Below are 14,288 nucleotides of genomic sequence, written 5' to 3' on the forward strand. Positions count from 1 at the left end.
GCCTGACCTGCTGCGTTTTTCCAGAAACACATTTTCAGCTCTGACTGAAAAGGCCCAAGGTCAAACTTTCTGACCTTCTATCAGTTAAAGCCCTCAAGTGTCAAATTAAGGACCGCTTAAGGGGCTTTGACCTGTTGCTGCTGGGATTAACCCTGGGTTGTGGGTCCTTCAATCAAAGGCGTACAGTGTGTGATCAAAGCATCGGATGTTGGGTAGGGGAAATCCACTGGGAGATCACCCCCCCACTCCCACATCATTTATTCCCTATTGCCACAATATGTCAGTGGTGGAGGGAGTGAATGTTGCAGGTGGGAGTGTAGGCTGCTGATCGAGGAGCCCTCTTTGTCCTGGATCGTGCTGAGTTTGAATGTTCTTGGATTCCAGACGCATTTGCACTGTGCCATTTTAGTAGTTATTTAAGAATGAGTACGTGTGGGTCAAAATCAGTAAAACCGAGTTTTGTTTTATTACCACCATGTTTTACAGCTCGAGATAGATATGATGATGGCTGGAGCAGTGGAAAATAATTTGCCAGGTACTGTACCACCCAATGTTTTGTTCTTAAAAATAAAATCTGTGTTGGATAGACGGTAGAAATTGTTTGTTCACATAACGATGTGGAGACAGATTGAATTGAAGGATTCTAAGAGGGCATAGGATAATTATTTGGATAGAAATAATGTGTAGGGATATGGGGAAAAGGCAGGAATTGGTGCAGGCACAGTGGGCTGAATGGCCTCCTTGTAATAATTCTGCTCATTGCAAAGCGACAAGTCCATTTAGTTCCCTTTTCCCATCTGGTAATCAACTAATTAACTCAGTGGTGTTACAGAATTTTCTGCCCGACTGAGAGGGCAGACAGATTTCATTTAAATGTCTTAATGAAATATTGCACCTCCAGCTGTGTAGCACTCCCTCAGTACTGCCCTGGCATTTTTAATTCAGATTTCGGCCCTCGAGACTCTCTAGCTGGTCTCGAATCAACAACCTTCTGGTTCAGAGGTGAGTGTCCTGCCTGCTGAGCCACAGCTGCCAGTTGAGAAACATGGCTGTGCTTTTGGAAGCCAATTACTATTGATGTAACACTCTGTCTGCTTGAATTCCTTTTAAACAATCATGTTTATTGTTCAGTGTATATCAACCTTCCTTGAAAAAAATGAATGCCAGCAGTTAAGGTACAGGGTTGTTTAGATCAAACATTTCAGGAGTTCCCTTTGAAACCGAGCCAATGATGGTCTCCCTTTCCTGCTTGGCCAAATTGTACAGTAACATTAGATTCTGGATTAGTGGTGCTGGAAGAGCACAGCAGTTCAGGCAGCATCCAAGTAGCTTCGAAATTGACGTTTCGGGCAAAAGCCCTTGATTTCGAAGCTACTTGGATGCTGCCTGAACTGCTGTGCTCTTCCAGCACCACTAATCCAGAATCTGGTTTCCAGCATCTGCAGTCATTGTTTTTACCAGTAACATTAGAGTCTAGATTAGAGTGGTGCTGCAAAAGCAAAGCAGTTCAGGCAGCATCTGAGGAGCAGTAAAATCGACGTTTCGGGCAAAAGCCCTGCATCAGAAATACAGGCAGAGAGCCTGAAGGCACTCTGTGTTGGATAGATGGTAGAAATTATTTGTTCACATAGCGATGTGGAGGCAGATTCAACTGAAGGATTCTAAGAGGGCATTGGATAATTATTTGGATAGAAATAATGTGTAGGGATATGGGGAAAAGGCAGAAATTGGTGCAGGCACAGTGGGCTGAATGGCCTCCTTGTAATAATTCTGCTAGTTGCAGAATTTTTGCCTAGTTTTTGCCAGTAACATTAGAGTCAAGCCATAGTTCTGTGTCACAGTTGCAGGGCTACAACCAAATAGCCCCGAACGAATACAGCCTGTGAGTCTTTTGGATGAGGTTTAAAACTGAGGCCCTACCTGCCTGTTTGGATGAGTGTGAAATATCTATCGATGCTACTTGAAAGAAGTTAAACCCCACCTCCTGGAGAAACGAAGCCCTCAATCATGATCACAAGTTTAAATTGACTATCTGGCCACTCTTGCACTGCTGTTAGCAATGTATGCATTGGTGACTATGTTTCCTATGTCACAGCAATATGGTTGGTATGGTGGGGGATTTTAGCTTTCCAAACATCGACTGGGACTGCCATAGTGTTAAAGGTTTAGATGGAGAGGAATTTGTTAAGTGTGTACAAGACAATTTTCTGATTCAGTATGTGGATGTACCCACTAGAGAAGGTGCAAAACTTGACCTACTCTTGGGAAATAAGGCAGGGCAGGTGACTGAGGTGTCAGTGGGGGAGCACTTTGGGGCCAGTGACCATAATTCTATTAGTTTTAAAATAGTGATGGAAAAGGATAGACCAGATCTAAAAGTTGAAGTCCTAAATTGGAGAAAGGCCAATTTTGACGTAATAAGGCAAGAACTCTCAAAAGCTGATTGTGGGCAGATATTCACAGGTAAAGGGACGTCTGGAAAATGGGAAGCCTTCAGAATGAGATAACGAGAAACCAGTAAAAGTATATTCCTGTCAGGGTGAAAGGAAAGGCTGGTAGGTATAGGGAATGCTGGATGACTAAAGAAATTGAGGGTTTGGTGAAGAATAAGAAGGAAGCATATGTCAGGTATAGACAGGATAGATCGAGTGAATCCTTAGAAGAGTATAAAGGCAGTAGGAATATACTTAAGAGGGAAATCAGGAGGGCAAAACGGGGACATGAGATAGCATTGGCAAATAGAATTAAGGAGAATCAAAAGAGTTTTTACAAATAAATTAAGGAGAAAAGAGTAACTAGAGAGAGAATAGGGCCCCTCAAAGATCAGCAAGGCGGCCTTTGTGTGGACCCGCAGAAAATGGGGGAGACATTAAATGAGTATTAAATGAGTGGAAAAGGATATGGAAGATATAGACTGTAGGGAAATAGATGGTGACATCTTGCAAAATGTCCAGATTACAGAGGAGGAAGTGCTGGATGTCTTGAAACGGGTAAAGGTGATAAGTTCCCAGGACCTGATCAGGTGTACTCGAGAACTCTGTGGGAAGCTAGAGAAGTGATTGCTGGGCCTCTTGCTGAGATATTTGTAACATCGATAGTCACAAGTGAAGCGCCGGAAGACTGGAGGTTGGCAAACGTGGTGGTGCCACTGTTTAAGGAGGGCGGTAAAGACAAGCCAGGGAACTATAGACCGGTGAGCCTGACTGCGGTGGTGGGCAAGATGTTGGAGGGAGTCCTGAGGGATAGGATGCACATGTATTTGGAAAGGCAAGGACTGATTAGGGATAGTCAACATGGCTTTGTGTGTGGGAAATCATGTCTCACAAACTTGATTGAGTTTTTTGAAGAAGTAACAAAGAGGATTGATGAGGGCAGAGGGGTAGATGTGATCTATATGGAGTTCAGTAAGGCGTTTGACAAGGTTCCCCATGGGAGACTGATTAGCAAGGTTAGATCTCATGGAATATCAGGAGAACTAACCACTTGGATACAGAACTGGCTCAAAGGTAGAAGACAGAGGGTGGTGGTGGATGGTTGTTTTTCAGACTGGAGGCCTTTGACCAGTGGAGTGCCACAAGGATCAGTGCTGGGTCCTCGACTTTTTGTCATTTACATAAATAATTCAGATGTGAGCGTAAGAGGTAAAGTTAGTAAGTTTGCAGATGACACCAAAATTGGAGGTGTCGTGGACAGCGAAGAGGGTTACCTCAGATTACAACAAGATCTTGATCAGATGGGCCAATGGACTGAGAAGTGGCAGATGGAGTTTAATTCAGATAAGTGCGAAGTGCTGCATTTTGGGAAAGCAAATCTTAGCAGGATTTATACACTTAATGGTAAGGTCCTAGGGAGTGTTGCTGAACAGAGAGCCCTTGGAGTGCAGGTTCATAGCTCCTTGAAAGTGGAGTCGCAGGTAGATAGGATAGTGAAGAAGGTGTTTGGTATGCTTTCCTATATTGGTCAGAGTATTGAGTACAGGAGTTGGGAGGTCATGTTGCAGCTGTACAGGACATTGGTTAGGCCACTGTTGGAATATTGTGTGCAAATCTGGTCTCCTTCCTATTGGAAATATGTTGTGAAATTTGCAAGTGTTTAGAGGAGATTTACAAGGATGTTGCCAGGGTTGGAAGATTTGAGCTATAGGGTGAGGCTGAACTGGCTGGGGCTGTTTTCCCTGGCGTGTCGGAGGCTTTGGGGTGCCCTTATAGAGGTTTACAAAATTATGAGGGGCATGGCTAAAGACAAAGTCTTTTCCCTGGGGTCGGGGAGTCCAGAACTAGAGGGCATAGGTTTAGGGTGAGAGGGCAAAGATATAAAAGAGACCTAAGGGGCAACTATTTCACACACAGGGTGGTACGTGGATGGAATGAGCTGCCAGAGGAAGTGGTGGAGGCTGGTACAATTGCAACATTTAAAAGGCATTTGGATGAGTAGATGAATAGGAAGGGTTTGGAGGGATATGGGCAGGGTGCCGGCAGGTGGGACTAGATTGGGTTGGGATATCTGGTCGGAATGGACAGGTTGGACCGAAGGATCTGTTTCCATGCTGTACATCTCTATGACTCTATGGTGTTTGACCTCTCTCTGGAACAATCCTAGGAAGCCACTCATTTCGAGGGCATTTCATGATGGTCAACAAATGCTGCTCCTGGTCTCATGAAGGAATAAAAAGTGGTGACTATACTTCAGAAAGTATCGTATTGCCTTTCAAGTTGATTGAGACATCCATTGGTCGTGAAAAGTGCTATATAAATACAAGCCACCTTATGAATGCAATGTTGAACTAACTGTGCACATTGTAGGTGGCTCTGATCTGTATGTTCACTACATGTTAAAGTTATGGTTTAACAGAAGTGAAGCACATCAATTAATTAAGTCCCTGCACAATCACAAAAGTTCCCTGTCCATCAATAAGTCCAGGCTGTGGCTGGTCGAAGAGGTCATTCAGTCGGATTGCCTACCCCTTTGTCATTAAACACATACCTGAGTGTCCATGGAGTACACAGTACACTTGAGGCACTCCAGAACCAGTGAATCAACAGGCTGGGAAATAACACATTAATTTGAAAAGGTTCCCTTGAAGTTTTAATAAGAACTAGGAGCCAGAAGTAAGCTATTTAGCACAACAAATCTGAGAGGACTAAATGAGGTAAATGTAGAAAGGATGTTCCTGATGACCAGGGGTCACAGTGTAAGGATACGGGTTAAGCCATTTAGGACTGAGATGGAGAAATTTCTTCACCGACAGAGTAGTGAGCCTGTGGAATTCACAACCACAGAAAGCAGTTGAAACCAAAACATTGAATGGTTTCAAGGAAGAGTTAGATATAGTTCTTAGGGCTAATGGTGTGAGGAGGAAGCGGGAACAGGATGCTGAGTTGGAATGTAATCCATGATCATTCAGTGTGGCTCGAAGGGCCAAATAGCTTTCTCGTGTTCCTGTTTCAGGCATGGACACTAATTTCTCACGTACTGTCCCTTTTCTAGGCCTGCCCCTTGAACAGTTCATGGCTCTGATGAGCAGCAAGCTGGCAGCCCAAGACCGCTACGACGAGATACGGCAGATCTTCTCAGCGTTTGACGCACGCTGTAGGTTTTACCACCTCATCACGAGCTGACAATCTGTGCAGTAGCTGCCTGTAGCAATTTATCACCGACCAGACAAGATGCTGTTTAAGAGGCAGCTCATTCCCACTCTGAATGTTGTCTTGGGTCAAAGCTACGGCTGCCTTGTGTCTGGAGGCAGTTGTTAGAATGCCAAGTGACTGGCTTGATACTCTCTTTTGCTTCAGTGAGTGGAGGGGATTTGATGGAGTTGTTTAAAATCATGAAGGGGTTAGATTAATAAAGAGGAACTGTTTCCAATGGGTGAAGAGTCGATAATCAGAGGGGACAGATTTGAGCAGATTGAGTAGAACTCTTTTAATCATGCTGGAATACAAGGAAACAGTTTCTTTGAAAGAGTTGTTGCATACTTGTTCACCTGAATGGTCTCCTCATGACCCTGTTACACCAGACCATTTTCTCTACCAGGTCAATCCTCACCTTCAGAATAAGGAGGCAGCTAAATGTGGAGAATGTACAATACAGAAATAGGCCATTTGACACACCTGAAATAAACTAGAGTTTACAACTCACAAAGTCCATCTCCCAGTTTATTTCATCACACCTTTAGGGCCAAAGCCCTAATACCTATAATTCCCTCCCTAAATCTGCAGCTCACCACCTCGTGAGGAACGTTTATAACCCAGGTATTTAACCAAATCTTTGGCTACCTGCCTTAATGTCTCCTTACATAACAATATCAAAGTTTGCTAACAGCTTTCCTGTGAACTACTAGTAACATTTCACTTTACCTTCAGAAGCTTTGAAACTGTTTTTTACTGTATAGAGGCGTAACATGTTTGCTAATATTTCCTTTTCAAAATTTGGTAGAAGATTTGTAGCTCGGGTGCTCGTTGTTGTGGTTCTGTTCGCCGAGCTGGGAATTTGTCTTGCAAACGTTTCGTGCCCTGTCTAGGTGACATCCTCAGTGCTTGGGAGCCTCCTGTGAAGCGCTTCTGTGCTGTTTCCTCCAGCATTTATAGTGGCCTGTCTCTGCCGCTTCCGGTTGTCAGTTCGAGTTGTCCACTGCAGTGGCCGGTATATTGGGTCCAGGTCGATGTGTTTGTTGATAGAGTCTGTGGATGAGTGCCATGCCTCTAGGAATTCCCTGGCTGTTCTCTGTTTGGCTTGCCCTTATAATGGGAGTGTTGTCCCAGTCAAATTCATGGTGCTTGTCATCTGTGTGTGTGGCTACTAAGGATAGCTGGTCGTGTCATTTCGTGGCTAGTTGGTGTTTGTGTATACGGATCGTTAACTGTCTTCCTGTTTGTCCGATGTAGTGTTTTCTGCAGTCCTTGCATGGGATTTTGTGCACTACATCAGTTTTGCTCATGTTGGGTATCGGGTCCTTTGTTCTGGTGAGTTGTTGTCTGAGCGTGGCTGTTGGTTTGTGTGCTGTTATGAGTCCTAGTGGTCGCAGTAGTCTGGCTGTCAGTTCAGAAATGCTCCTGATGTATGGTAGTGTGGCTAGTCCTTTGGGTTGCGGCATGTCCTCGTTCGGTTGTCTCTCCCTTAGGCATCTGTTGATGAAATTGCGAAGATATCCATTTTTGGCGAATACTTTGTATAGGTGTTCCTCTTCCTCTTTTTGTAGTTCTGGTGTGCTGCAGTGTGATGTGGCCCTTTTGAATAGTGTCCTGATGCAACTTCGTTTGTGTGTGTTGGGGTGGTTGCTTTCATAGTTTAGGACTTGGTCTGTGTGTGTGGCTTTCCTGTAAACCTTTGTGGTGAATTCTCCTTTTCAAAATCTTGCTCTCAGGTTGTGGTTTTCTGACATTGGACGACTTTAAGAGGGCATTTGCAGACGTTACACCCCATCTGCCTGAGCAAACTGTGACCGAAGCTTTCAGGTAAGCCACTGCATTTAAGCTCGATTGAATAACAAAGAAAATAAATTATTGGCTTGGAAAGGGGTGATCGTTGGGTCTGTCATCTTGTCCAGCTGCTGCCAAAAGCCTGTCTCTTGCTTAATGACAAAGGAAACATTAGACATCGAAGAACAAGGTCATCTTGTTTATTTTCAACTTTCCTCATCACGACATGTTACAATAGTCATGTCAATATTGACTAATCAATTCCTCATTCCTGATGAAGGGCTCCTGCCCGAAATGTTGATTTTCCTGTTCCGCGGATGCTGCCTGACCTGCTATGCATTTCCAGCACCACTCTAATTTTAACCAATCAATGGCAATCAATGAATGTGTGATAGACCCAGACAAAATGCTGGAGCTCTTGGAACTATAAGTGCAAAGTCACCTTCCCCCAACCCCAACTTGAGAGTTATATAAGAAATGCAGCACAGAGTCGGGCCATTTGGCCCAGTCATTGCAGGCCAGCAATGTTGCTCCACCCAAGCCTCCTCCAATCCTACTTCATCTCATTTTTGGCATATCCTTCCATCCCTTCTGTTTTTCCAGCCTCCTCTTGAATACATCACTACTATCCATCTCAATCAGTCTGTGAATCCCACATCCTCTCTGATGTCTGGATAAAGAAGCTTCTTTGGAATTCCCTGTTGGGTTTCTTGGTGTCATATTAGTGGCCTCCATCTTTTGCTCTTCCTCAAACGTTGGAAATTCCCTCTCCACATCCAGTCAAATAAAACGTTTTCATAATTTTTAAATCCTTCTCAGCAAGATTTGGTTAAATACGTGGGTTATTAGATGTTACTTACAAGGTTGAGATGCAGATTTAGGGAGGGAATTAGCCCTAAAGGTGGGCTAAAGTCCTTGGCCCTAAAGGTGCGACCAAGTAAACCAGGAAATGGACTCGGTGAGTTGTAAACTCCAGTATAGTTCAGGTGTGTCAAATGGTCAGTTCGGTCACTTAGATCACCACACATAGAGTCTATGACTCTTGTCTTCTCTTTTCCAAATGATGTTGGCCCTGCCCCTCTCCTGTTGTATCACGAATTAAATCAACCTTTTATGTAACAGGAGATACCGGAAATCTGAAATAAAAACAAGGTGCTGGAGAAACACCACAGATTTGGCAGCATCTGTGGAGAAAGAAATGGAGTTAAAGTTTCAAGTCCATTGACTCTTCTTTGGAGCCATGACAAGCAGACCGATCCAATGGCTGATATAATCCTGTCGTGTGCTTCCTCCCTTGCTGTCTCCAACTGGATTGGTGTTTTAGATAAAGAAGTCTGCTACAACCAGACTTGGCATAAAACTGAACAGGGGCACCTGTAGTACACAGGGCAGAAGAATAAGCTAGGCCCTTGCAGACTGTAGGATGGAACCCCTGAATAGGTTACTTTGTAGGTTCATTGTCTACATTCTACAACCAGTCACCTTCTCCCAGGGCAGTGTCTAATTTCTGGTCTCAGTAAGCATGGGACAACAAAACATCAAGATCACACAACACCAGGTTATAGTCCAACAGGTTTAGTTGAGAGCATTAGCTTTTGGAGCACTGCTCCTTCATCTGTGGAGTATAAACACAACCTTATACTCCCCAACCACCTGATGAAGGAGCAGCGCTCCGAAAGCTACTGCTTCCAAATAAACCTGTTGGACTAATAACCTGGTGTTGTGTGATTTTTAACTCTGTACACCCCAGTCTAACACCGGCATCTCCAAATCATGACAACAAAACTTGAGTTTATTTGCAACCATGAATGAATTGAAGTGTCTTTAAGGCACTTGTCCATTGTATTATTGAACAGAATTGGGCCAGAGGAGGGGGTACCTGGGATAGGTGAACAAAAGCAATGATGAAAGAGTTGGATTGTAAGGGAAGTATCTTGAAGGAAGAGAGAGGCAGAGAGGTTTAGTGACGGATTTCCAGTTCTGAAGGCAGTTAAGAAAATTGGGGATCGTAAGAGGCCAAATTGGAGGATTGTAGAATTTGATTGTTATATAGTTGTAGGGAAATGAGGTCATGGAAGGAATTGCAAAGGTCGAATAGAATTTTAAATTTCAGAAAAGATGAGGAACAAAGATGTGCAGCTCATCAAGAACAACATTTGCTGGGACCTGAACAAGGATGCCTTCAATTTCTGTGTTACCATCTGAAACACTTATTGACTGACCTTTAAAAAAAACCTTTTAGAGTAATCTGTGGGCAAATGGTTCCGATTCATATGTCTTCAAAGAATACCTTGCCATTCATCAGTTGTTAAACTTTGGGTTTGCACTTCAATATTGTCACACTCTCTCTCTTGAGGAGACTCTCTGGCCCCTGTGATCAGGAGTAACCCTTCAGTGTATGATATTTAGTCAAGTGGTGGTCTTTAGCCACAGCAGTGAGATTCCCCTACCTATCTTGTGAGGGTGTGAGATTCTTGATTTGCATGAATTGCCATTACACGCAGGTCTCTCTTCTTCCAGGGGGTGGCAGTCTCGAGCAATATGAGGCCAATTGTGAAATGGCAAACAGATCTATTTTACATGAAATACATGAATGAATTGTTTTCGTAATGAAATTTACCTATTATCTCTCGTTATGCCAAAAATGATAAACTATGCAAATTTCACCTTGTGGCTAAATATCTGGGTTGATATCTTTATTAACTTGTGTGTAGCTTTATTCAAACAATATTTAATTTCCAGACAGTGTAATGGTGATTAACTCAAATCTCCTCTTGACCAAACGGAATCTTAAGATGTGACTTTGGTATCTTTGCTCAGGTCTCCTCAACTTGTTGAGAGGCATGAAGATTCCTTTCATTAAAGAAAAGGAAGGATCCCTGTTCTCTGCATCATTGATGCACTGATACCCAAATTGTATTCTTGGAAATAACCCAATTTCCATGTCATTAATTAAAAATCACACAACACCAGGTTATTAGTCCAACAGGTTTATTTGGAAGCACTAGCTTTCGGAGCGCCACTCCTTCATCAGCTGGTTGTAGAGTATAAGACCATAAGACACAGAATTTATAGCACAATGTCATACGGTGATATATTGAACAAACATGGATTGTTAACCCAATCATCTCTTAAAATGGGTTCCAGGTTTTGGTTCATTAATATGTAAATCCCAGAACGTCTTTTGAATTACCTTCTCAGATAATTTAAGGCTTTATAACAAAAGGTGAGATCTCAGCTCAGACAATGCATTAAAGGTGTGAGATTAGAGTCTGTCTGTATCCCAATCTGGAATCAGACTGGTTTTATTTCCAAAGTGGAATTTATAAAATCTGACTCCAGATTGGGATACAGACAGACTCTGACCTCACACCTTTAACCTTGTACTTCCCATGGTCAATCCATCTTTGGACTGTGGGAGGAAACAGGGATCCGGAGAAAACCCCACACAGACACAGGGAGAATGTGCAAACTCCACACAGACAGTTGCCTGAGGCTGGAATTGAACCCAGATCCCTGGTGCTGTGAGGCAGCAGTACAAACTATCATACCACTATGTATTCTGATGAAAAGTCTCTGATTTTACTTTGTATATGTGTGTCATTTTTAGACTATGGATTTCAATCTAGTGGCATCTGATTGTTGGTTATTTTTGTGAAGTGATGAAGAAATAACTTGTAAGTCAATTGTTCAGATGACCTAATCCTACATGTGTCTGGGAGCAGGGAACTCCTAAAATGTTCATGGGAGACTGCTGTCACTGTGTCAGATTTAGACAGTAGACAATAGACAATAGGTGCAGGAATAGGCCATTCTGCCCTTCGAGTCAGCACCACCATTCATTATGATCATGGCTGATCATCCACAATCAGTATCCTGTTCCCGCCTTATCCCCATAACCCTTGATTCCACTATCCTTAAGAGCTCTATCCAACTCTTTCTTGAAAGTATCCAGAGACTGGGTCTCCACTGCCCTCTGGGGGCAGAGCATTCCATACACCCACCACTCTCTGGGTGAAGAAGTTTCTCCTCATTTCTGTTCTAAATGGCCTACCCCTTATTTTTAAACTGTGTCCTCTGGTTCGGGACTCGTCCATCAGCGGAAACATGTATCCTGCCTCCAGAGTGTCCAATCCTTTAATAATGTTATCGCCTCAATCATATCCCCTCTCAGTTTTCTAAACTCAAGGGTATACAAGCCCAGTCACTCCAATCTTTCAGCAGAAGATAGTCCCGCCATTCCAGGAATTGACCTCGTGAACCTATGCTGCACTCCCTCAATAGCCAGAATGTCTTTCCTCAAATTTGGAGACCAAAACTGCACACAGTATTCCAGGTGTGGTCTCACCAGGGCCCTGTACAGCTGCAGAAGAACCTCTTTGCTTCTATACTCAATCCCTCTTGTTATGATGGCCAGCATGCTATTAGCCTCCTTCACGACCTGCTGTACCTGCATGCTTACCTTCATTGACTGATGTACAAGAACACCCAGATCTCTCTGTACTGCCCCTTTACCTAAATTGATTCCATTTAGGTAGTAATCTGCCTTCCTGTTCTTGCCACCAAAGTGGATAACCACACATTTATCCACATTAAACTTCATCTGCCATGCATCTGACCACTCACCTAACCTGTCCAGGTCACCCTGTAATCTCCTAACATCCTCATCACATTTCACCCTACCACCCAGCTTTGTATCATCAGCAAATTTGCTAATATTACTTTTAATACCTTCGTCTATATCATTAATGTACATTGTAAAGAGCTGCGGTCCCAGCACTGATCCCTGCGGTACCCCACTGGTCACTGCCTGCCATTCAAAGGGAGCCGTTTATCACTACTCTTTGTTTCCTTTGTTTAGGAGAGGAATGACAGCACTGAGGGCCATGAGCTTGTTTTTTTTTTATCTAGGACCATCAAGGGTTAAATTTGGTTTAGGATATTTTGGTTTAAAATATCCAGAGGGTGGAATATTTGAGCAATATGGAGGAGCCCTGACCAGGGTCAAAAACATAATATATTTCCCCTTCTGGAAAGGTGTATAGAACAGGTTACTGTAGAATAAAGATGGATGAATTAACTTTCACACTATAAAAGTGTTTGGTTAGAAACCTGCCGATCTATTAACAGACTGTGAAAGGCTGGACCTTCAGCTGTGAGTATTTAGATCAGAAGATTTCATGGAACTAAGAACCAGTTGTGTTGAGTTTGAAAGATTTAAGTTTGAGGGATTATCTCTCTAGAATTTGAATTTCTAAACTGATGGTATTGGAGAATAGGTGAAATCTAATTTTTGCGGTGTTTTAGATCACAAGGATTGGCTCTGAGGCAAGAACAGTGTCACTGCACCATGAGTCCAGAGTTGAGGGAAGTGAGGTAATGTGTTGGAAATGGGAATCAGATGGGAAGAAGCAGGTTCCTCTGCCTGTCTGTCCCAAGACCCAGGTAGAGTCATACAGTCCAACATAGCATAGCCCAGAGACAGGCCCTTCAGCCCAAACCCGTCCATCCTGACCAAAATGTCCATCCATACTATCCCCAATACCCTGCACTCGGCCCATAACCTTCTAAACCTTTCCTATCCATGTATATGTCCGAATGCCTTTTAAATGTTGTTAATATACCCACCTCAAACACTTCCACGGGCAACTCATTCCATTTGCGTACCACCCTCTGTGCAAAAAAGTTGCCCCTCGGGTTCCCTTTTATTCTTTCCACTCTAAACTTAAACTGATACCCTCTAGCCCTTGACTCCCCAACCTTGGAAAAAGATTGAGTGCATTCACCCTATCCAAGCCTCTCATGATCTCATACACTTCTATGAGATCTCACTCAGTCTCCTACGCTCTAAAGAAAAAAGTCCTAGTTTGTCCAACCTTTCCCTATAACTCAGACCCTTGAGTCCAGGCAACATCCTTGTCACTAGAAATAGACTATTCAACCCTTGAGCCTGTTCAGACAGTCAGTATTTTGATTCCTCGGATCCTCGATGATCCAGCCCCATCCTATTTGTCCTGAAGTGGAGGTGATGGGGTCACCTTCTGGAGTAGCAGCAAGAAAGTTGGAGTATTTTTGAAGGGAGTTGACAGTCCCGGTGAACTGGAATCATGTGTAAGTTGGACAGGTTTCAGCAAGGGGTAAAGCTTTCTAGGCAATCTCACGTTGTCTTTTTGAAAGGGAAAAGGAACAAGCCGGCAGACCTAATGAAACAGTGCTGGAGAAACTCAGCAGGTCTGGCAGCTTCAATGGAGAGAGAAGCAGTTAGCATTTCAAGTCTGATAGAAGTCATTTCTGTTGATTTTAAATTCAGATTTCTCGCATCCTCAGCATTTTTGTTTTAACTAGCAAATGTCCTTTGTTCATCTAAAAAAAACTAGAACAAGCTGACCTGTGTGGCTAAAATCAACCAGGAGAAAGTGAGGACTGCAGATGCTGGAGATCAGAGTCGAGAGAGTGGTGCTGGAAAAGCGCAGCAGGTCAGGCAGCATCCGAGGAGCAGGAGAGTCGATGTTTCAGGCAAAAGCTCTTCGTTGTCTGTGTAGCAAAGACACGACTGGTTCATGAGTTAAAAACAAAATGCTGTAAGAGATGGAAATCTGAAATGACAACCAAGAATGCTGGAGAAAGCCAGAGGTTTGGTTGCATCAGTGGAGAGAGGGAGTTCACATTCCAAATCCAGCAACTTTAATGAATCCAATCTAGATGAGTTTGCTATGTGCAAATTGGTTGCTACAGGTTCCTGCAACAGTGACTTAATTGGCTGTAGGACACTTCACGATATTGTCAGAGCCTGTTTGATACTGTAATAAATGCCAGTCTAGCTCTGTCTCCTTGATGTTCCGATAAATGTAAAAACTTCTGTTTTTCACC

The 14,288-nt window shown here is 43.4% G+C and overlaps 1 protein-coding gene across 5 annotated transcripts in view; it reads left to right on the forward strand.

Annotated features, from left to right (window-relative positions):
* Positions 1–14,288, forward strand: part of efcab11 (EF-hand calcium binding domain 11) — a 102,770-nt gene that overhangs the window by 20,830 nt on the left and 67,652 nt on the right. For 4 of the 5 annotated variants that reach the window (XM_072568093.1, XM_072568094.1, XM_072568091.1 and 1 more), the window contains exons 3-5: positions 487–535; positions 5,488–5,589; positions 7,364–7,454. In XM_072568093.1, the coding sequence (XP_072424194.1) occupies positions 487–535; positions 5,488–5,589; positions 7,364–7,454 (242 nt within the window). The remainder of the gene's footprint in view (positions 1–486; positions 536–5,487; positions 5,590–7,363; positions 7,455–14,288) is intronic. The other variant, XM_072568095.1, reaches the window with a different exon arrangement.

This window comes from Chiloscyllium punctatum, chromosome 4, assembly GCF_047496795.1.
Source record: "Chiloscyllium punctatum isolate Juve2018m chromosome 4, sChiPun1.3, whole genome shotgun sequence".
NCBI lineage: Eukaryota > Metazoa > Chordata > Chondrichthyes > Orectolobiformes > Hemiscylliidae > Chiloscyllium > Chiloscyllium punctatum.